Source organism: Protopterus annectens, chromosome 9.part0 (genome assembly GCF_019279795.1).
Source record: "Protopterus annectens isolate FY-2018-M chromosome 9.part0, PAN1.0, whole genome shotgun sequence".
Taxonomy (NCBI): domain Eukaryota; kingdom Metazoa; phylum Chordata; order Ceratodontiformes; family Protopteridae; genus Protopterus; species Protopterus annectens.
The window spans coordinates 964,913,584-964,939,337 of record NC_056743.1 but is presented as its reverse complement, the minus strand read 5'-3'; the positions used below and the strand labels follow the sequence as shown (position 1 = coordinate 964,939,337).

The following is a 25,754-nucleotide window of genomic DNA, read 5'->3' as shown; positions in this document are numbered from 1 at the left end:
AGATGACAACATACTGAACCTGGTCATCACCAACATGGACAACTGGTGTTCCACACCAGAGGTCAACCCCTTGCTGGTTAGATCTGACCATAAACAAATCACTTTGGATATCCACATTCCGCCCCCACCACCGGACGAGGAAACCACCATGAAAAACTTTTCAAAAGCAAACTTCACATTATTTAAGACAGAGGTGAAAAGTTTCAAAGCCCCCATGCTAAAGGATAACGCTGTCCAAGCTGCAAAATCCTTAATAATGCATTCTACAGGCACCTACAATAATGCAAGGATCATGCTATCCCAAGCAAAATCAAGACAAACTCCTCCAAGAAAAGGAAACCAGTCTGATAGCCCCCTGCTATAAACAAACTTTACAACAGAAGGTTGAAACGAGTACAGAAAAGAGTAAAATCCCAAGAAGGGAAGACATCCCTGATCAGTATCAGCAAGAAACTATGATCCCTCTTAAAATCATCCAAGGCGAGCTTCAAAATAAAAATTGCCAAGGACTCCAAAGATAACCACAAGGCATTCTTTAGTTATGTCAAGAATCTAAGCGGCAATGCTCAGATCTGCTCGGAGTTAGTACAGAATGGCACAAAATACACTGAACTAACCGATATCACCAACATCCTGGCAGACAGGTTCAGTGCAAACTTCACCTCCCTCTCACCCCCAAAAGGGCCGATAACCATACCAGAAGAATGTAGAGCCCCTGAAATCACAAACAATCAGGTTAAAACAGCCCTCTTCAAAGCCAAAAATACAGCATCAATGGGACCAGATGGTGTCCAAGCCTGCGTCCTACATGAGCTCAAAGACGAACTAACCCCTCACCTAAACACACTGTTCAAACTCAGCCTCTCCACAGGCTACGTACCCATAGAGTGGTGCACAGTAACGGTTATTCCACTCCACAAAGGTGGAGCCACAACAGACCCCGGGAACTATCACCTTATAAGCCTGACTAGCTTGGTCTGCAAGGCTATGGAGTGCATCATCATGGAACTCATTAACAGAGACAATGGGAACCTCCAAACACTGGACCCTACTCAGTTCGGCTTTGTTAAGGGCAGATCATGCCTCCTAAACCTGGTGGATTTCTTTGAGACTCTTACCAAGGCTATAGATGAGGGAAAGGTGGTACACACAGCCTACCTAGACCTCACAAAGGCCTTCGACACCATTCCCCATTCTGGTATTATAGACAAGCTCACCAGCCTAAACATAAATCCCTACATCACAACATGGGTTGCCAACTGGCTCACGGACAGAACCCACATGGTGAGAATTGCGGGAGCTAGGTCCGACTCTAAACTGGTTACGAGTGGCGTTCCCCAGGGCTCAGTCCTAGGACCCCTCCTGTTCAGCATATACTTCTCAGAGGTACAGGCAAGCACAGGAGGACCATGGCTGACGAAGTTCACAAACAACTGCAAACTAGGGGCTATAATTGACTCTCCGGTTGACACAGACATCCTCCAAAAGGGTCTCACTGACATGGATACCTGGTGTCAAAATCATGGCCTCAAACTAAATGCCAAAAAGTGCATAGTTATCCCCTTTGGAAAAAACAAAGCATCTACAAACTACCACATAGGTGGTAATCCCCTAAATACGGAAGACGTAATAAGGGATCTGGGGACCCAAGTAGATAGTAGTCTCTCCTTTGATAATCACATTGCCAAAGTGGTTAGAAAATCCTTCTATGTGGCTCACCTAATTACAAAAGGGTTCGCATCCAGATCAAAAGAGGTCATTGTGCTCCTCTACTCCTCACTCATCAGACCCATCATAGAGTATAATGTTCCATTTGGGATGTACCTTACAAGACACCTGCAACAGCTGGAAAGACCACAGAAGTACCTCACTAAGAGGATCACAGGCCTCAAACAGATGCCCTAAGCAGCTCGACTGAAGAAACTCCAGCTGTACTCGGTTGCATACCGCCTACTCAGGGGTGATCTCTGCCTGACATACAAGACCATGTCCAACCCAGAATTGATGGACATGCTCCAGCTAAAGAAAAACATATCCCCTCGAGCCACACACTCTGGGGATCTAAACCTCACCACAATAATAAATAGGACATGCTGGAGGGATAAATTCTTGTCCCAGAGACTTCCCATGCTTTGGAACAAGATTCTGATCTACATTAGGCAGGGCTCCTCACTAACACTCTTCAAGAGAAACCTTGACAAGTGGATGTGAAACAGAAAGTTTATCCCGGGGATCACTTCAGTGGCTCTGCTGGACAGAGGCACAGGGAACTAATATAAGGGGGCAGCGAAAGCCAACACATTCTGTCTGGGCTTATAAATGCATTCAGGCAGATAGCCTAGTACCTACCTATGAACGTATATGAGCAGCATTTAAACTGTGTTCCTACTTTTGTGATCTCAGCCATTGTTTATTTCTGATTGACCGCTAACTCTGCAGGTGACAATTCTTCCCCATCTCCTTCAAGGTCATGCCTTTAGTTTTCACCTTATATTCTACCCTCTATTTGATTCCCATATTTCATTACATTCCTATACTCCCGCTTCCACACATTAATATGGTAAAAAAAAAAAAAAAAAAGAAAACACCACAGAAATGGCCATGTAAGGCTTCCACATGACTTCACCTTCTTGTCACAACTTTGTGCATGTGATCACATAAACTTCTTGGAGGCATGTACATGAAAGTTGTTCACTACATTCCCTTTGTCTTTCCCTATGGCCACATCTCTGTAGTACATCCTGTTACTGCATGTAGGATATGTAATGAATTCACTTTCTTGCACTGATTTTCCAATCTTTTAATTGTCAGTGAGATTTGGGCTTCATCATGCAAACAAAGTAAACAGTGATGGGCTGGCTGCAGCTGGCCTGCTGTATTTCTGAATTACAGGTTCTGCTTTTATTATCTGTTTAATTAGTGAAATGGCTAATGTTTGCAAAACTTCGTATAGGTGCTTGACAAAATGGACAGATTTTTTTCTAGACAGGTTTATGTTCATCTTTGTGGATAAAAAGTTTAAAGGCCTCTTTCCAGATGTCGTACAAACTGAAACTTCCATTGAATTTACTAGACAACACTAATAATTACTGTACAATGCTAACTATTTGAAATGTCAGGACCCACTAGAGTGAGTCCCAAAATACATAGAATGAATGGCCAAAAGATCAGACTTACATATACGAAGTCTGAGATGCCGTTTCTTGGAATATTACCTTTGCAACGATGCATGGAGATCACAGAGTTGGTACATATAAGTGTTGAAGGGGTATGGGGGGCCTGCCTTCACATGACAGGTGCAGAGGGGGCTTACACCTTCTCTTGCAAAATGAAGTTTAAAGAACAGCAATTTTCAAAATTTGCACTTCTCCTGTGTTTTCTGTCTTTTTTTTTTTGGCCCAAGTAGCAACATTTCAGTAGGGAGCCCTGTACAATATTAAATTTGATTTTGCATTCAGATGCTCCCAAAATGTTATTATGTCTATTAATCTTCAAAATTAGAATAGACTGTTTAATATGTTCCTGCATTATTAAGTCATTTTAAAGTAAGTTAACTTGCTATGGAAAATACAATGGCTGTTGCTACTGTAAAAGTTGTTCTTTCTTTTTAAGCAGTTGTAATTTTGTATTAATTTCTACATTTATTTATGCAATTGTAAAATATTTTGCAGTCTTCTTTCATTTTGGTGCTATCCATCAAACTCAGAAAATATATCACATCTTGGCAAAGAACTTTTTTAAGTTGTAGCACTAATACTGAATCGTTACTTGCAATTCAGAAAGAGGGTTTCAAACGGAGCCCTCATGGATAAGTAGGTGGTCTGAGGAAGTAACAAAGCCATAACATGGCTTAGTGCAGCTCTGGTTCACTGGGCATTCTACTGCTCCATACAGACTACCACTGTGCTAACATTTGTCATGGGGACCCACCTCTGTGTCATCGTGTCATACATGGATAAATCCCTAACTACAGTACAGTACACCAGAACTTGGTTAGTGGCTCAGGAGCCTGTACAGGTTGGTGGAGAGAATGGGAGTGAGCAGCCATGACCAACCGACCCATTCTGAGAGGTGAATCTGGTTCACCACGTGGGTGACAATTAGCTGGGCACTGCTACAGTTTATACCACACATGGAGCACTGAAGTGCTTCAGTTCAACTTCAGACCATAAATGCAAAAAATAAATAAATAAATAAATAAATAAATAAATAAACAGGAGTAAACTACTTGTTGCATTTGTTATTAGTTTATGGCACACACAAAGCATTTCATGTCTGACTACAAATGCAATATCTGAATTCCCTTGTTCAAAATTTCATCTTTCACGCAAGTGTTTCAGTAAAGTGAACATCTGCTCTTGTAATAGTCATGTTTTCATTATGTAGTCATAATAGTTTGATTAGATTAGTTAACTAATAGGCAGTCAGGATGACTACATGCTCTAATGTGAATTTCAAGGTGTTCACTACAGGCATTTGAGTCCCACCTGCTTGAAATCACTGCCTTAAAACAAGGAACTCATGCACCTAGTGGTTTAGCTATGTTGCTGTTTGTGCTGAAACTCAAATATGAATTCAGGCAAGCAACTGTGGGGAGGAGTGGGGGTTGTATGATTAAGGGCAGGGAAGGGAGTTTTAGGTTTAGGGGGGCTATTGGGGAATTTAAGTTAGGGAGAGGGAGTGGAGATTTAGGGTAAAGAACCAAGGAGTCAGGTTGGGAACTGGTATGGAATTTTAGGTTTATGGTTTAGGTTTCAGAAGAGCTATGTAGTGCATAGGATCAGATGTGAGGCAGGTCATGAAGAAACAGGAGACTAAGCTAGTGGGAGTTGGAGCATTTACTTTTTCAAGGAAGTGGCAGTGAGCAGGTGTACCATGAGCTACTGGCACTCCAGCACCTGTAGTAGTCCCAATTTCAAGAACCTGTCAAAGACTGCTATAGTTAATAAGCTTCAAGAAAGTTGGAATGCACATGTTGTCAGAGTGATATATTTTCAAATCTATACATGGATAGTTAGTATTCCCCATAGTTAAGCTATCTGGAATAATATTTTCATTGTCTACCACTTAACTGGCACTATACCCAGTCATCCACCCTATACAATGTGCTCACAAGATGCTTTCACATAGCCAGGTCATGTGGCTGGACAAGACTATAAGCAGTTGCTGGAATACATTACCTACATGCCTGTCTCCTGAGGTAGCACTGGTAACCATAACATAGTTAGCTACTTTGGGAGCCCTTCCAGGGCTGTCCTTGCCAGTCTACTTGCTTTTAACTTTTTCCCAAATAGAAACTGTTATGTCAGGTACAATGTTACAATTAACTTAGCGTTACGTCTCAGTGAAACACAAAGGACCCTGGCAACAGGATGATGCTTACATTACACATAACTTAAAAATTCCTCATGTTCAGATACAGAGGGTAAGGCGGATCTTTATTATACAAGAAAGTATGCACGTCAGTAATTAATGTTATCTCATGCAAGATTTCTGAGTTTGGTCTTCTCTGGTTTAAAGTATAAATTAAGGTATGTTTGACATAAATATAATGATAATTACTATGTTGTTTTGAAAAGCAAACTGTTAATATCATCAGGATGTGTTTCTCTGATTATACAAACTAAATGACCTTTAAAATTGGAAGCACTTCTAGAAATGGCATTGTATTATTGTCATTTCTCACATTTAAAAGAAACAACCTCAATTCTTGGTGTGGCTTAACAGAAATAATCTTAGGAAGATCATGGCTTTAGTAACATCCAAAACACTGGATGTGGCCACTATTTTTGAGGACACAAAGTTAGAGGGTGCACTGAAAATGATCTCCACCTCGAACAATGCCTGAATGTTGTTTTGCTGTCGGCACATAATACTGAAACATGTCTGATGCAAACACTCAGCTCTTTGTCATCTACTGAAAACAATACCTTTTTCCAGCATTTAGCCATCACTTGCACTGGCATATATATATTTTTTTGGAGGATGTATGTTCTGCCAAACACCGTGACAGTGAAAAAAATGCCATTTGTTGCTTCATTTCAGACAAGGTACAATGCTTAATATTATGTCATCTAAGAACTGGACCAGCAGCTTATATAATGCTTCCAGCTCACTTCATTTTTTTTTTTGCAATTATATTTTATAAAGCAGTCTAATTTGTACTAGTGTAAAGCAAAGAATCAATCTTTCATCAGAAGTTGCAACACTTCTTTCATTTAGCAAATCTCTAAAAAATCCTCCTTGGAAAACACACTTCATCCTTTTTAAATCAAGCAGATATCTGAACTCCCTTTGTCTCTCTTCCTGTCCTCTGTTCCCTGAAAACAAATTTTATACCACAGCCTTTATTTGCTTATTTGCCGACATTTTAATCTGTTTTATTATTTTTTGGTATTCTTACATGAATCATTTGCATATTTATCTCACTAGATTTATGCAGAGTGGATGCATTTGCTTACATGTGATATAAATATCAACCCGTAATATGAGACGCAGTCCAATCAGTAAAAACCATTTGACACACCCTACAAATATGAATCACTGGAACTGCTAAAAAGAGTTAGAGTCAAAAGAAAACAAGTTATTATATTTTTTACTGAACAATAACTTTGTGATTGTGCATGAGGTCTTGTCATTTTGCTCGTGCAGGGTTTAGTTCCTCTTACCAGAAGACTCTGCTCCTTTGATGCTATAGTACACCTCTCTGATGTTCTTGCTTTGATTTCTTATGTGCTGCAGTAAAACCTTCTTTATAAATATCAAGTAAGCAAAACAACCTCTGCAGTACTAAAAATGTGTTTTACACACACACACACACACACACACACACACACACACACACACACACACACACACACGTGTATGGATATATATATATATATATATATATATATATATATATATATATATATATATATATATATGGGCCTACTTCACATCGTTGAAACCCCACATAATCAAATCCTGCTAGATCAAGGTGAAAACAGTGAAACCTCACTTACGTGAAAGACCACATCAGCGAAAATAATGTCTGGAAAAGGAACCACTTAGCTAATGTGCACGCATTACGCCTAACAAAGTAAATCAAACCCACCAAAGTGGGGGCTTCTCCTCCCACATCCCCTAACTAAATATAACAAGTCCAAGATCGCACTATAGTGGTGAAAAGGGAACATACCTCCATGGTGGTCAAGCTTTTCCTTTCCTGGGCATTGTTTTCGCTGATGTGGTTTTTAGCTTAAGTGAGGCTTTGCTATTTTCATCTTGATATAACAGGATTCGATTATGTGGGGTTTCAATGATGTGAAGTGGACCCAGATAGAACTAGATAGATAGATATAAACACACAGTGGCAACAGCATAATTATTAAAAGATGACTGTTACTAATATGCATCACTAGGTAAGACAGCTCGGGAAAATCCATTGCCATATCCTCTGTAGTTTCACACCTGTCTACATCATAGATTAACTTACCACAGTTAGTCCTGTTACATTGAGTGATCTCAGGCTTTTGAGATTAGACATCATCTGGGCTAGGCAGGTATCTGTGATTTTTGGAAGTCGGCCCATGTTCAGAATTTGTAGGTTAGGGCATTCTCTGGCCATGTAAGTCATGCATGGTGCAGTTAAAGCGTGGCAGCCAAACACCTCCAAACTTTTTAATCTGCCTCCACAAAGAGAGAAAAAAACATAGCTGCATTGTAACAATGTGTGAAACATGGAATAAGAATCTTCACCTGGTTACAGAAAATAAAGCTAGTTCTGTGAAATGTCTGCATGATGTAGTTACACACGTCTTTATTCTGTATGCATTGACAACATAATGATTGTATTACTCACTGCAAAACCAATGATTATTCAACTTATTTATCTATCCTGATATTCTGATTAAGTGATCCTACAGGTTACTTCAGTTGTGTATGTTTATTTCAAAGATATGACTGCTGGTAAATCTATGAAGAAACAGGACCAGCTAAAGGAATCCATGTGCATGGAAATAGATGCCCCAAATATGGGTGTGCGTATGAACTTTAAATTGCTTAATGCAATTCCTTAATGCAATTATTTCAGCTGCTGAGAAAGTATAGCATAACTTGCAGTTGTGGTTAAATTTATGACTGGGCTCACACGGCTGGCAACACAGATGCTCATACATTGACTGTTTCAAGTCTTGTGACATTTAATGTACTATGTAAGTCATAAAATCATTGATACCTTGCAGCTAACTCAAACTAAGCACAGACCTACTTACCTGTTACATCAAACAACTTCCTGGGACAATTATCACTAAATATACATGTATTATAATCTTCACTGGTAGGATAACATTACCTATTACCACATAGTGTCTCTACTATCTGTAGCTGTATTGTACTGTATTTATATCAATCATTTCTTCTCTATAAATATTTATGTATGTTACCCTCATTGTATGGCCCACAAAAACAGATTGTCTTTTGCATGTTGAAATTTTTAACTCCTAAATGGCCTGGGTTGGGGCTAAGAACAGAATGAGAACCAGGCCACTGACCCACTCAACAAACTTATTAAATAAACATACCGGGTATACCTTTAAAATGTCAACTGCACATAGTCGAATGTGCACACCTCAGAAACATTTCTGCGAAAGCCATACAGCCAAAACTTCAGAAAGTTGACAAAACATCGAACATTGATATTTTCGACCATGCCGCACTTACAAACAAGTGCTTACATTGGTCAAAAAGGGGTGAGATTTTGCTGTTCGGAATATCGACAATTGAGGTTTTGAGAAGGCGCAGTTTGGAGTTCACGGAAACAGTTTCGACATTGCGACCATCAACATTTTGAAGGTAAACTGACATACTGATGATGTATATACAATATATTTTAATGGTATTCATTTGTTTTGTTTTGACAGCAAGCTTTTCTAATAGTGTTGCTATGTGGTTATACAGCACTAATAAGGAATGCAGTATATTTATTTCCCCCCATTAGGAGTAAAGTTCCTATTACGAAACTAAAGATTTGCAGCCTCTAATTTACTAGGGGTTGCTAAAGGCTATGAGAGCATATCTACAACTCACTGTCACAGAATCATCAGTTGGAATAGAGTAGGATGTCTTTGCCACCACAAACCCACAACCCCCTAAGTTTGCACTTTTTATACAGTGCTGTATATCACTTCCTACTGACGACCTTTATCCTTCTATCAAATACCCTCTTATTTACAATTTAGTGTTTATATCATTCCTGATAACATTTCCCTTGCTCTTCACATTCTTCTTCCTATGCCATTCATAATTTAAAGCTGTGTATTACTACTAATGCCTAATAGAATTCAAATTATGCAAAAACTTGCTTTTGTCCCAAAATATATAATTTGTAGATGTACACAGACTGCTGTCATACTTTCATTTCTAAAAACATAACCTTAACATTAGATTCTGTGTACAGTTATGCTGCTCTGTGACTCTGTATATGCATCTACTTGTCTTTATGGTCACACCAGAAACTGTTCCAGAAGGAAATGTGTAATTAAATTCTGGACTCCTCTGCAACACCTTTAATACCAGTGAAGGCATCAAAATGGCATCCTTTAATGCTGAGAGTGTTCACAGTAAATTTATCTAGTTGGATACAAGTTTACCAATTTGAAGTTGCAGAATCAGAGTATTACACATGAGATCTCAGGAAAATACACATACCCTCTCCCCCACCTAACTGTTCTACCATTCTTTTCAGAGCCAATGAAGTCTGAAGAGGGTGTGTTACTATTAGACTCAAAGGGCAGGACTGCTATATTACTTGAGTCAATCAGCGACACTAATCAAGAGCACACTGGCTTAATTGTGAGTGTTTAACTGGGGATCACCTAAACTTACTAAAGGCCTTCTTTATCATTGCCTACTTCCTTATCTGACTTAAAAAATCATGTGCAAGTATCCTTTGTTTACTGTTTCTTTTTGCTGCAGTTATGCACCCATCATGCAAAGTGGGCTTTCTGATTCTAATATTCATAGCTTTTAAATGAGTTATTTCAGGGGAACTATGTTTAATAAGTATAGTAAACTTGTGTTCGTATTAGGCTGTTCTGCTGTTTAGTTACTTCTTGATTCCAGTTCACACGGTCTTGCATTTGTTTGGACAGTTTGTAGTGTGTAGGTGTTTTCTTGTAGTCTGTAGCAGATATCAATGTAAAAGAACAAAACTGGAGAAGATGGAAGTCTGTGTGTAGTTGGTTTTCAAAAGAATTGTGAGCAATGTGGTCTAGTTTCAGTTCCGCAAGCCTGGTTATCAACTACTTTGAACCTTGACCCCTCTAAGAAGTTAGTCATTGAAGAGGTGCTTAGATCACTGTCCCACAAAGGCTGTCGTGTTCCTAACCTTGCTGGTGATTGACAGATTTCTATCCTTCATAGAAATTAAGTATTATATGCAGTGCAGACCTCCCCATTTGTTACCGACTTAAATAGAAAGGTCAGAATCAACTTTTTCAAAGTGCTGTTGGAACAGAGGAAAATGTAGTAGTCAGTGCTGCAAACTGTTTGCTCTGCTCCTTTAAACTCTTTTTTTTTTCCAGGAGGTCAATCCCTCCTTCAACCCTGATCTGAGAAAAGGAAACATTCTGGTAAATGGCAATCTCAGACATAATATATGCACATCTATTTTTTCCAGTGATTCAGTTTTCTTGTTTCAGGACTCACTCTAGCAGATCCTGACATGTCAAGTGATTACTAAAAGAAACTGACTGCATTATCTCCTCTTTGTCTTAAACATATGTTACAGGAAGGAGTGAAATTGCTTGGACATACTGATCAGGTACTGAACAATTTAATGCAAACAGAACTGCTACAGGAAAAAGAGAATTAACCAGGAAGATCAGAAAGAAAATACAAAAGGCAATGGATTCCATGTCAGTGCCCTTGCCTGACCCTACCAGAAGGATCATCCTGGTTGACTTTGTTATTGTAGGATTTATTGCTCTCTATATTTAGTGTCACAAAGCTATGGAAAATCTACTCATGGGTAGCTTCATAATGTGGAGTGTTGTGCTGGCTTTCCCTGATTTCAGCAGGGATTGTGGGATGCTGCATTTTTTAGAGGCAAGTGCTAAGAACTGCTAGTGTTATAACAATTCCTGCAGTCCTGTTGATGTATTTTATGTATCTAAACATGTATCATTCACATGGATTTAGTTATAAGAAGTCTGAGTTTGTCATTTATTCAATCAAACATCTTGTTATTTTTTAGCACCTTTAAACAGGGACTTGCAAGGAATGCTGCCTTGCGATTGTTGGTAGATGGTATGCTTTGCCTGTGACTGGGGATTCCTAGTCTGATTCACTGGGACCAGTGTACCCTTGGAATGTGCAGTTGTTGTAAAGTGTAATTGTAAAGTTAGTCTGGGCCAGTTATCCATACAATTTATGGTTAACATTTATGGTTAAATATTCCCTTCCACTACAGATATTAGCTGTTTTAAGTATCTTGTGTCTCAACGTTCCACTGCCAAAATCTCTCCTGCTTAAGAGGGAGAGATATGACAGAAGTTATTGCTGTGAGGTCACAATGCTGCCTCACTTTAATTAATATGCCCCATGCTTAGTGATCAATGTAGTCTCAACTTTTGTTTATAGGAAATTATGTTCTAAGGTCTGTGAAATTGAGCCTACATTCCTGGGACCTGCTCAGTAGCTCATCCGCCTGCACCCAATTGATCCATTCATTCCACTAGGGCAAGAGCTAGGCATCCCCTGGCTAGGCAAGAGACCTGTCACCCCCCCTCTTTCCAGTTCAGAAAACCAGTAAATTAGATAGATTGGATAATGAAGAGAGGGAAAGGATTTCCTTTCATAACCCTGTCAGCATTTGCTCTGTATATGAAGGATCTTAAATGCTAATGGTTCTATGCTGTCATATATACAGCTTTATGTATAGTTTACATTCTTACTTACTGCCTGTCCTCCTAGTAGTGGCAGGGTATATCACCAATCTGTATTGTCTGGCTTGGTTCATGGCATGGCAATGCATAGCTCTGTGGCTTTTTTGCTCTGTGGAATAGGGAGATTTGTATAGCAACATCCATGCTTCCTTCTCCTCCTAACCAGGCAGTAAATGAAAGAAAGCAACCTGCCTCTGGGAGAGAAGGATTGGCTGTTCCCTAGGATAAGAAGTTGGCCCATTTCTCTACTACCCAACTTGCACCAGAGGGGGAAAGAATATGGTGGATAGGTTTTCTGAACTGGAAAGAAGGGGTGACATGTCTCTTACCTAGCCAGGGGATGCCTGGCTCTTGCCCTAGTGGAATGAATGCATCAACTGGGTATAGGTAGATGAGCTATTGAACAGATCCCAGGAAGATAGACTCCATTTTGCAGACCTTAGCATATTTTCTTAATGATTATTCTGTCAAACAATCATTAAGAGAACACTCTTTAAGATCTGATAAATGCACCCTACATATGTTTACTAGCTTCAGAGCTCCTTGCATATGCAGTATAGAAAGTCACCATATGCAGTATAGAAGGTCACTGTTTAGTACTAATTTGTGTAGACTTTCCTTAGGAGCAGTAGCAACAGCCATTTCCCATATATTGTTTGCTAAGACAGGTAGAATTTGCAAAATCCCACACAGCACACTACGATATGTTCAATGCCATGTTTTTGATTCCCACAACACAAAGACATCACAATCATGCACTTTTAGTGTTCCATTACACTACAGCTGCTCAAAGTATTGTGTCATTGTAACTGCCCCAAACAGCTTGGAAAGAGAAACTTCACAACTTGCTGTGCTTGACATCAGATTAGGCATTTCAGAAAGAGAAACTGGCAAGTTACTAATATTAATTAAAATGTACTGTAATAAGACATTTATGTATTTGTGACTGACTCATAAACCAGCTATAGCAAATGAGCAAAACTCAAGAATCCAAAGAGCATTCTGAAACATAAAAACAGAAGAAAAAGCATTTTAAAGTGTATGTATGGGGGGGGGGGCAAGCCCTGCTACACCTCCCTGATAGAGGGATCTGTACTTCCTACAACCCTACTGTTTATTTATATATATATATATATATATATATATATATATATATATATATATATATATATATATATATTAACTTCATGATCACACCATCACAAGGAAAGGAGAAATCCCTGGGAGACAGACAAGCTGACTTTCCATTGAAGAGCCTGCAATTGCACACTAGTGATTAACCATATGATTGTCAATTCCCTAGTGTGTGACAGATAAGCTTGGCACCAGTTAAATACTCTTCAAACTACATGGAATGCAGTATCCATTCTGTGGTTTATTTTCTGATCATAGCGATATTTGCTGACTACACACTGCTACTATATGCAGTCAGAAAACCACTGTCTTGAAGGAACTTTAAAGGCCAGTGAAACCATGTTAATTATTCTGCATGGTGTAATATAAACTGACAGTGGAGAAGCATTTGTGCTATCTTGGACTTCGTTTAGGCCTAACCCCGGAACTCATAAACCTAGTTTGCTATAGTAGAAAGATAGTATGTTGGAAAACCACATCCTGCACCTCTCTGGAATTCATGAATGTGAACAAACACTATGTAGTATAGACATATACCACTACAGGTAATAAGAAGGTATGCAAATCAGTATCCAGAGCATAGTTCATGATGCAAAAACACAGGGTTACATACTACACTGTAGATTTTATGCCTGAACTTACATTTGTAGAACTGTGTAACAAAAACTTTAATGCCTTATCTAATCCCCCCCTGAAAACAGAGATTGTGTTAGGTAAGAACCTCGGCACTGCATGTAAACAGTATCCCAGGCATGTAAACATAGGGCACAATTCCACATCTCCAGTGATGCCACTGACCAACACCCAATGACTCACAACAATACACAAAATGCAAATGACCCTTTCTCTACATGCATAACAAGGTAACTACATATATTTATAAACCGTAAGCTGCCAAGTCTGTAGAAAAAGGTGCACGCATGGTGTGACTTCATCCTCTGCTATGTATGTAGCACTGCATTGAAATAACATCTCTATACAATGTGAGTTACCTATGTGCTGTTCTGTAATTTAGCCATACCTTTCCCAATTTATGTCAATGTACTAATGAGTATACCCATCTGAATAAACAGATCACTTTCAAAATAACTCTGCTTGCCATTTATTGTGATATGGGCGGATTTACTTACACTGACAATATCTTCTTTAGAAGTATGATAAAAGGAAACAATTGGAAATGGAAGATGAATGTATTGCTTGAAAAATTCAAATCAAGTGTGTGATGTATTAGTAGGAATAATGTCCAAGCAATGATATTTTAATGCGCTAAATAGCATTCTTATGCAGACAAGAACAGGCAAGGGACACTCCAAATACTACTTGGGACAGAAAAGAGTTAAGAAGAGGCCAGCCATTTCTCCAAAAGCTTCCAGCTTCAGTCTGGTGTGAGGTCAGAGATGTGTCTTTTCCTGTCTGTCTGAAGACCGCACGTAGGACAGAGACTGTGCCTTACTTCTCATTTTCTAGAATGGCTTTGAGCTTTGCTGGTATCAAACACAGTAGAGTGCAAATTAATCAATATAAAATGGACTGCTCCATTTTCATAAAATGGAAGTACATTCCCTCTTTTTACTAATCAAGATGCTAAGATTTTATCAGTATACTGGTGATGTTTGCTTGTGTCTTTCGGCTTTTCCCGGTTAGGGGTCGCCACAGTGGAACTCTGGTCCGTTAATGATTGGCAGTAGATTTTTTACGTGCCGAGTTTGCCAGCCCTGACGCACAACCTTCAACAAAGGTACACCCATTCACACATATCTCCACACGGAATATGCTCTAGCTGAGAATCAAACGGCACAACATCTTGCTGTGAGGTGACAACGCTACCGCAGCACCACCATCGCAGTCACCCATTATAAATTATCTTTTGTTACCTGGAGTCCAGAGCTTTAACTTTTAATGTAGAAAAGTAATACACTTATCAGATGGAAATACTGATTTCATGATGTTAGATGACTTAATGAGTTGGGCAGCTGCGGTGATGCAGCTGTTAGCATTGTTGCCTCACAGCAAGAGGTTCTCTGGTTCGATCCTCGGCTGGGGTGCCTTCTGTGTCGAGTCTGCATGTCCTCCCTGTGGCCGCGTGGGTTTCCTCCGGGTGCTCCGGTTTCCTCCCACATCCCAAAGACATGCTGTAGGTGGATTGGACACTCTAAATTGGCCCTAGGTGTGAGTGCGTGCATGTGTGTACCTTCTGTGGAAGTTTGTGCACTGGGCTGGCAACTTGACACCGTAAAACTCCACTGCCAATCATGAGTGGACAGGTGATCCGCTGTGGCGACCCCTAACCGGGAAAAGCTGAAAGAAGAAGAAGATGACTTAATTAATTATTTGCCTTCACTATGAGTGGATAAAGTGAATGCTCCAGGGAATGGAATCTCTAAACTGTATTCACTGAATAAAAAAAATGCTGAAAACTTTAAGTTTTTTTTTTTTTTTTTTGCAGGGGGCATGTCTCCCTGCACTCCCCAAACTTATATATACCAAATCCATGGTCACACCAACTCGATGAAGCTTGAAATTTCACCTAAAAGGGCATCATTGGCAGCACAACTAGATGACAGTGACTTCCTGTGGAGGATCTTTTCTCATTGACAGGTTCAACTTGGGTAACTGAAATTCGAACATTCAGCCTTCGTCCACCAGTAGGTTACCTGACTTTTTTTCTTTAATGATTTATTGGGGATTTTAGATGCCAAGATCTCTTGCATTAGAAATTCCCAAACCACAGTGAATGTCAGTTAATCTGATACTGTTATTTCTTTCTTTGCAGCTCCCTCAAGAAGCACCTGAAATATATATTAATAATGTACATATTTATGTCTGATATTTTAGGTTATAGTAAAGTAATGGTGTCTAACTAAGCAAGGAAAATTTGTTATAACTGATTTCTTTCTAGCAAGTGTAGTTCTCAAAGCTGCAGTCATTATGGAAATTTTCTATAATTCTGCCTGTAAAACATAGTTATTACTTAAGCTTTAGAGGAATCAAAATAAACTCCAGGATTCATTAAAGTCCATGTAGGCTCTGTATCCTTGTATACAGCCACTGTTCTCTCTCGGCAGCACACCATACATATTAATTATGGTGTGTGCCTAAGGGAGGTCACAGCAACACGGACATTGAATCCGTGTAAGACCTATGGCACAGTCACATTCCTTTTGGCCCATTAACCTTGACGGAAAGGTCTACAAGACATTTTATTTCATTAAATTGGATGTATTTTAATTTTTTTATGTCTATGTGCTTCTTTGTGCAGTGAGGCATGTTATTTATCTATGCTAAACTTTGCGCACCTATACATCAGACATCCACTAGACATCTAAAATTCCCTGTGTTATTTAGCTATGGTTAGCACTGCACACTCATGCATTAGACATCCACTAGACATCTAAAAACAGAAACCACATGCATTCAATTTCAATTTTTTTTTTTATTTTTATGTGTTTGTTTGCATGATGCAATACATTATTTAGCTATGTGTAGTACAGCTTACTAATGCGTTAGACATTGGCTAGACATCTAAAAATAGAAACTGAATGCATTCAATTGTTGAAGTTCTGCAGTGCTTAGCAGTGCAAACCCGCACAGCAAAGCTGTGCTATGCTTACAGGCACCTTCACAGTATATCTCAAGATATACAAGTTTCCTTCACTATGCCACTAGCTAAATTGGTGGAGTCATGACCTACAGTGTAGTAGATCCCAGGTTCGAGTCCTGGGCAGTAATACCTTTTACAAATAGTGCTGTGAAACTGTGTCAGGTGTCTGAAACATCAGTTGAGTTTAAAGTAAATAATTGTTACATTTATACAATGCTAAGCAGTGCTTAAATATGGTCAATGATCTTTTCCTGTTTGCATGTCGCTAAGCTTCTCTTAAACATGGGTTGTGCGAGTTTGAGAGATGCTAAGCAACACAGCGCATTTTTGAAAGTTATAGTACGACGTGCAAGGCAAATAGGTGGGAATTTCACATTATTCCTTGGAGCCTGACCTTGACTGTGGGTATGGCTGCTGTTGTGGGGGAGTCCAGGATTTTCACAGTGAAATCTTTCAACGTGCAATGGACCACATGTTTTCTGGCTATCCATGTGCTATAATAGTAGATGATTTACTAGAAGGAGGCAATGGTGAAGCAGAGCATGACAGAAACTTCAGGAAAGTTCTGGAAAGAGCACATGAAATGAATCTAAAGCACAATCCTCTGAAATGTAAATTTAGGCTACCAGAAGTTACTTATGTAGGTCATTTATTTACCATTTCAGATTTACGACCAAGTCCTTCCAAATATACAGCTGTTCTTGAGATGCCAGCTCCAGACAATGTCCACACCTTGCAGCATTTTCTTGTTATGGTTAACTATTTGGCAAAGTTTATACCAGGCTTCAGTGAATTATCAGCACCCTTAAGAGAGCTGACATGTAAAAATGTTACCTAGTCATGGATGGAACACCAGCAGAGAACATTTGATGACCTAAAGCAGAGAATTGCCAGTCCACCTACGTTAAGATACTAAGATATCCACAAACCAGTAATTCTTTCCGGTGATGCTTCAAAGTTTGTTCTTGGTGCAGTTATTCTTCAAGAGGGCACACCAGTAGCCTATGTGTCTAGAACTCTTACCAAAAACTGAGATGCAGTATACTCAAATTGAGAAGGAACTTTTGGCAATTGTGATCGTATGTTCAAAGTTCCATGATTATATTTATGGATGAGCTATCAAGGCTGAGACTGAACATCATCTTTTAGCCACTGTTTCAAAGAAACCTATGCACACAGCTCCAGCAAGACTACAAAGAACAATGCTCAGATTACAAAAGTACAGCTTAAAAATGGTCTATATGAAAGGCAAACTTCTTTATCTGGCTGATACCTTATCCACATCACCCAGAAATACCATAGAAAAGCTTGATGCAGAAAATTTTGACTTTGATGTCATGAAAGTGCAATATTTTTCTACCACATGGCTTAATGAGCTAAGAGATCATACAAAGACTGATCCAATTTTGCAAAAGCTCAACCACTTCATCAGTGTTGGATGGCCATCAAAGCAATCTTGTGCACCAACAGAAGTGCAAACTGATTTTCCTTACAGATATATGTTGATGGAAGATGGTATCATTTTCAATGATTCTAAATTTGTCATTCCTACTTCCTTACAACATGAGTACATCCATATTTTGCATTGTGACCACCCAAGTTCCAAAGCTACCAAAAGGAAGGTGAGAGGACTAGTATTTTGGCCTTCTCTGTCAAAAGATATCAATAAAGTACTTTCATGTTGTCCAGTAAGTAATAGTACTAAACCGCATTTACAAAAAGAGCCACTTCAGCTAAGCCAGATTCCTGAACTACCTTGATCGACAGTAGCCACTGACATATTTGAGTGGAACAGTCAACATTACTTAGTGTTGGTAGACTCTTATTCAAATTCGTTCGAGATTGATCTGCTACCTAACCTAACATCCAGTACTGTCATTACAAAGTTGAAACATCATTTCTCAGTCCATGTAGTCCACACAAAGTTATTTCAGACAACGGTGCCCAGTTTACCAGTCAGCTATTTCAGAAATTTGCAAAAGAGTGGGAATTTATCCATGTTTCCAGTAGTCCTGAGTATCCACAGTCAAACGGCATAGCTGAGTGTGCAATAAAAAGTGTAAAGCAATTACTTGAGAGGTCAAAGCATGACAATACCGATGTCTTCTTGAATTTGATTAATTTCAGAAATATACCCCGTGACACTTTACTTGAATCACCTGCTCAGAGACTTCTGTCTAGGCAAACCAGAACAACCTTGCCCATCATTTCCAGTTTGTTGGTGCCTAATGCTAAAAACATCAGAGCAATCAAAGCCCAACTATTCAAGAAGCGTTCATTTCACAAGTCCAGCTATGGTAAAATGATCAGATTTCTTTGTCCATTGAAAGAAGGAGAGATAGTAAGGATGCAAATGGTGAAAGAGTTTGATTGAATTGGTCAAGTGAGAGGTATATGTGCTGAGCCGAGATCTTTCTGGAATCTGAAGGTATAGAATACAGAAGAAATTGCAGGCATCTTCTTCTGGTGTCTGAATCAATGTCACAGCATCATACCTGTGATACAGACTGTAGATCCCAGAGCAATCCAGACAACGTTCCTGTTGAAGGACATGTCTCAGTACCTATTCCCATTCCTGATGATGCCCCAGATGTCCCTGAAGCTGAACATTCATTAAAGACAGTCCCTGTTGCTAAACCCAGTTCCAGTTTTTATGTCACATGATCAGGTCATAATTCCAGACCTAGTGTAAAATACACATGAACCTGTTTATGACTGTTTCATCTGTAATTAGTTCTGCATAACTGCATGTCAAAGGATTATTTCTGTACAATTGCATGTCAGTGATTGTCATTATTATTGTGCATGACTTATTTCTCAAACAAGGAGGATGTACAACAGAGCGTATGTTGTAACTTTAATAAGCATTTCCAATTGAGGGCAAGAGCATACAAATAGAGAGCATGTGCAGACAGCAGTGCCATTTTTAGTGAACAGCTAGCGTGTTAACATGTATGAGTGCGGTAGTCAGTCTGTTTACAAGTTTATTTAAGTTTAAGTTACTAAGCCTCAATCCTGATGGGTTTGTATATAATAAAGCTGCTTGAACCAAACCCACAACTGTTCAACTGTTTTATCCTGACCAGACAGGCGACAACATCTATGGGACTGGGATTCCACAATACCTTTCCCAACCAAGGTGTTTACCCCCCTCCTGTGTCCCACACCAACACTGTCTGTTGTCTTGTCTGTCTTATCTGTCTGCAAAGGCTTCCTCACCTTCCCAACTTACCTTCCCCCACATACCTCTGTCCCTTCCCCAGCATTCTACTCTTGCCTTAATAAAAAAAAAAAAAAAAAAGGGAGGCCTCTGTCCCAAAAAAAAAAATATCATCCCATACATAGCTCTCCATTTTGCACATGTCCACTGGACACACTTAATTTGGTCCAATTGGCTTGACAACGCACTTATGTTGCTGTCACCCCTCTCTCTGGAGGTGACAGCCCAAATTCAGCTAAACAACTTTTAAAGTGCTCAGTTGCTGCTGTTGAAGAAATGGATAGCTATGGTTCTTTCCTACATCCTTCTTGCACATACCTACCTGCCTTTCATTATGTTTTTCCTCCTGCTTGCACCCCATTTCACCACTGTCCTAGCTCCCTAATTTTTCTTTTCTTTAAAGAATTTTTATGCAATGCTAAATGGCAGTATATTGATATATGTATTTGAAAGCATAATAATCATGTTCAAAAAGTATACCTGTGCCCTATTTTGGACCCAGTACCATTGCACAGGAAGAACAGTGTATCAATCTACCAAGCCACACAGCCAATTAATTAGTATAGGTGTTTTAAGCAAAACATAGTAATTGTCATTTTCTCATCATTAAGCATGTTTATGCAATGCTGTGCATCGTGCCGCATCATGGAAATCTGCTAAAAGATTAATGGAAAATAGGAGTTTCACTGGGACTCTGGTAGAGAAATACATCACTATAAAGCCATAGACATAATAATCGATGTAAGTGAGGTATATAACAGCAGGTAAGTGTACAAGTATATCTACAACATGTAAAAATACACCTGCTATAAAAGTGATTGTGTGGCTCAATGTTAAATGCTTTGAAAACATTAATTTTTAGTACACATGGTCCTGGGTTCAAATACAACTGTGTCTAGCATTTAAAATACATGTATATATATACATCATCATTATAAATTCTGACTGTCTCATCACCCATTTATCCACCCAAAGCAGTACTGCTAATGAGAACCATCTTAAAAAGGCAAACTTCTACCTAGGGGAGCCATTGTGTATGAGAGTTAGATTGTATGGTTAACTCATTGACACAGTATATATATAATAATGTCTTTCAACAGAAGAGTATTGTACTCCATCAGATATGTAACCATTTTGTTTCCAACATAATGCATATGTTGAAATATACTTAGGGGAATAGGGATTATATCAGTAAGCCTTTCTTAGAACTGTACTGATGACAGGGGATTGACCTCCAGCCATGTTACATCTACAGAGGATGTAGAGTAAAGCAATGGTATAATGCTGTGTGTTAACTAGGTACACAGGCCTCCTGGATACCTCCTTTGATAGCAGTTGTAATAGTACACTGCTATTTGGTTGGCACTGCTGTCTTTACATATTATATGGGGGTTCCTGCTATGGGGCACACTACAACAGACTCCTATGTTGGGTGTGTGATCATGCATGAGTATCTATCATGGCACAAACAGGAGTAGGTCACTATTGCTACTATCCTAGTTGCATCCAAACCCTTTGTATGTTTGGCACACTGTTGAATATGAGATGTGTAATCAAGCAGTGAATACTTTTAGACTTCCTTTATTGCTGTATCTCTACATGCTGTACTCCTATGTGTGCGATCCTGACATATGTTCTCATTTATTTGTATTCAGGACATATCATGCATGAATGACATAGGCCACCATTTACTGAGGCAGAAAACATCCTCTTCATTGAGGGTTTGCACCAACACTACCAAGTCCTGCTGTCCAGAGGGAGGGCAAATAAGCAAGAACATGCAGACTTGTGGGAAGAACTGGTGCATAACATTAATGCTGTGGGTCACCAGAATCATACAAATGAGCAGATGTGACACAGTGCCATGGATATCATACACTCTGCATGCAGACTTGCAGCTGACATGACCAGAGATCGTCAAGTCACTGGTGGTGGGTCTGCAACAGAACAACCTCTCTCAGCCACAGAAGAATTCCTGGCAAACCTTGTAACACAGGCCAGCTCCCAGGCATCCATCAGCCAATATGTTGTGTGCATGGGTGCCCCCTCAAGAGGAGTGTCCAGGTATGTCTAGTTAGAGCAGCACTGGAATACTTTTGCATTCAGCATGTCAAGATGTGTATAGTTTTATGTGGATGTCAAGTATTTTACTGTGGGGGGATGGTCGTTATCTGCAGTTTTAAGCTCATGTAGAGATTCTGACCTACATAACTGTTAACATAGCAGCAACCATAAATGTGGGATATTTGGACATATTACCCCTGTTATACCGTAACATGTGGTGCTGTTGCCATTACCTCTCCCTCAGATTTTTTCAGGACTGTCATGAATCGGAAGATGCCATGCTTCTGCTGCTGGTAAGCACAAAATTGTTTTATCAGAGATGAGATATAGTTCAATGTATTTGCTAAAATATCATCCCAGGCTTGCTGGCTGGATTGATGTACTGCCTGCATGATTGCCAAATGGACAGATATTTTCTGAATCTCCACAGTTAAGAGTCAAATCTCTACCTTGTAATTGTGACCACAGTGATTGACTTGACGGTATTGTCAGGACATTACAGATTGCCATAACTGTCAACTGTGCAGAGTTTTGCAGAATGTCAACAGTGTACATAATGTATGTTTTGCTCATGAGATTCTTGTTTAATGAAGAATTATTTCTAAATAATTACAAAATGAGGTTAGAAAATAATGTCCTCATTTCCTACTATGTGAGGTTGGGAGTTATACAAGTCTGTAATGCGATAGCTGTGTATACAACTTATCATATATTGCACATAGTGCTGCACAATACAGTACAGAGAAGTTACAACTTCCTTCATTTTCTGGATGCAATGGCCTTACTTATGAGGTGAGCAATATAGAATGCCCTACTTACCAGTGTGTAGACATGCTGATCAAAGGTAAGGTTACTGTCAACCTGCATGTCCAGGTCTCGCACCAGTGAGTGCATACTTAGTGTTTTGTTATTGATGCGGTAGTTAGCAGGAACATTACATGTACCAAGGGGGATGATAATTCATTTTTTGGAATTAAGGTTAAGGCCATGACTTTGGCATCAATCATTTGTGTGTGTAGGAGCTTCTTGTAGGATTTTGACATCATTTGGAGATTCTATGACCACTCCCAGTTTGTAGTCATCAGCAAACTCTGTCAGCCAAAGATCCTTTAGTTTTAGCTTGTAATTTGGAGAACTAGGTTCTAAACAGTAGAGGTGCCAGGACAGATCACTGTAGAACACCACTGGTTACAGGTGTGCTGTCAGAGATAGATTCCCCTATTTTCACTATATGGGTTCTATTAGTAAGACAGTTAGTGACCCATCTAATAATATAAGGGTTGATACCTAGCTGGGTGAGTTTGTCAATGATGCCTGAGTGCAATGCCTTGGCTAAGTCTAGGTAGGCTGTATGCACATATTTCCCCTTGTCCAGGGTCTTAGTGACTGTCTTGAAGAAGTCCACAATATTTCACAGGCATTATCTCCCTTTGACAAATCCAAACCTCGACATATGTAGGTATGTGTGATGTGGGTTTGGGTGGATGACAACCTGCTCATTGTCATATGTACTGACTGGTGTACAAGAGAGCATGTATTCCAGGGTGATGATATAGTTGCATCTTTGACATGTTGAGTTTGTGCTACTTGTGGCCAATGACATGACTGTATGCATAATGTGGTGGATCCTAGCCCCTAATAAGCAACTGACCGTGCCTTTCTCCTTACTCAGCTTGGTGAGAGAGACATCAGTGTGTCTCCCAATGGAGTCTGCAATGACTAGAATATTGGATAGTGTGCTGGCTTGCTTTATGGGCTTATAGGTTGAGCCTTCATGGGATGTAGCTCTATGTGTTGATATGGGTGTTGTTTTTACAGAGTGCATTTGGGGCTGCTGAGAGTGTTTTTTATCTGCATTTTGTGAGGTCTTTGTGATTTATGAAGGTTACATTTGAGTGCCTCAGCAAATGTCTGCTTTGAATTATGTGTGATGGGTGCAGCCTGTGCACTACTGACTACCTTATTGACATTAGGAGTACTGTCATGTGAGAGCTTTGTCTTCAGTGACACTGTGTAAATACATCTCTCACATACTATATCTGTTTGAGAGTGAACTGGTTGTCGGTAAACATGAGGCAATTTCTACATTGCCTCAGCATGCCCATATCCACCAAGGTGGTAACAGTCACAGTGGGAAAGGTCATATCCATGAGAACAGACCCTTTTTTAGTGATTAAACAGTTGTATTGAGAATATCAATCAATGTCATGAGTATCTGTTTTGCAGCTATGGGGACAGTGCTTGTCACTGCAGGCTAGTCGTCCTGTGTGCAACTCGGTACTGGAGCAAGTTTCATCATGCTTTCCCAGGAGAAATGTCACTCAAGTTGTCTGCATCTGTATGGAGCAATGCTAAACTGATACGTACACCCTGAAAAGTTAAGGATGAAGTATTTAGGCAGTTATTCTGAAGTAAGACACAAATCAAGCAGTGCTTACTGAAAATAAAGAATTACCTTGTGAAGAATGCTAAAAAGATGGAGTCACATGAATGGCTACTGCCTGGCTACTACAACTGCTGGTCTCACCACGGCTGCACTCCACTTGAATACAATGCTCCTTTTCTTTTCCTCTCACAAGAAGCAAAATGTTAGCACCAGTCCCAAGATAAGAAGCAGGCCACAGCCTGTTTGTCGATCCACATACTTGTCCCAAATGATACAAGGGCCTGTAGGCTTGTTGTAACCTTTTTCAAGTAAATGCCTTGAATAGCAAACAGACCAATTGGTTCAGCTTTGCATGTATTATGCCTTGGGTTCCAAGGTTCCTAGGATTTGACTAGGGTACTGACCTGATGGTGATTAGGGGCATAGCTGCTGTATCACAATATGATGTTAAATGTCAGGTGACACAGATGTCCAAGGTTGGTCTAGCAAGGTCCACAGTGGCAGTGATCCATGCTAGGTAATACTTTCACAGCAATTCATGTGCCCTGCCCTTCCACAGCATAATGGAGGTGATCTGTGTGACATGGATGTGATGCCTACTACAGAGGAGTGGCCACCACTGGGAGATGTTCCTGTTCCTCCAGCATGTCCTAGGTATGTCATACAGTACATTTAGGTTCCCAGAACACCAAACTGTAGTCTCACATTATTTCACATAACATCCATTTGCTGCCTGGTTGTTTGACAGGCACTGTAACCTTGCAAGACCAAAGTACTTACTGCAAAGTTGAACAGGTTTTCGGCACAAGCATAGACATCTACATCTTCACTGCAAAGAGTGCCTACTAAGAGTGTGTTTGAGGCTGTGAGCCCCAAGGGTCTAGCAGCATGACCCTTACTTTGCTAGAGTTGCACATTGTCACATTTGTAATTCTGCTATTGTGATCCTGCCTAATAACAGGATTATGGCTCAGGAAAGTGCCATATGCTTGGCAAAGCAGTGTACTCAATACAACATGTTATCCCACACTGCCAGGTACTGTTTTACCTTAGAATGACATCATAGAGGTAATAACATCTGACATTTAAGCATCTGTCAGGCCACTGCCTAACCATGGCCTGTTGTGACATACACACAAGCAATAATCTATTGCTAATGGCATTAGCAGTGTCTCTTGAAGAGATGTGGACAGCATCACCAACACTCTACTCCTAGTCCACACAAACACAACATGTGAGAGATGTACATCTATTAAAAACCTTGAATCCATGCTCTCTTATAAACCAGTCAGCACATATGACAATGAGCGGGTTGCCAACATACACACCTCACCTCCATCTCCACCCAAACCTACATCACACATACTTACATATGAGGAGGTCATTACCAGAAACATACATAACTACCAGAGACATCCAAAA

General features: G+C 39.7%; 1 protein-coding gene across 1 annotated transcript in view; it reads right to left on the bottom strand.

Annotated features, from left to right (window-relative positions):
* The window catches only part of LOC122811693 (F-box/LRR-repeat protein 2-like), a 1,608,203-nt gene that overhangs the window by 509,518 nt on the left and 1,072,931 nt on the right, over window positions 1–25,754 (bottom strand). The window contains exon 6 of the mRNA XM_044083707.1: window positions 7,478–7,667. Coding sequence (XP_043939642.1) covers window positions 7,478–7,667 — 190 coding nt within the window. The remainder of the gene's footprint in view (window positions 1–7,477; window positions 7,668–25,754) is intronic.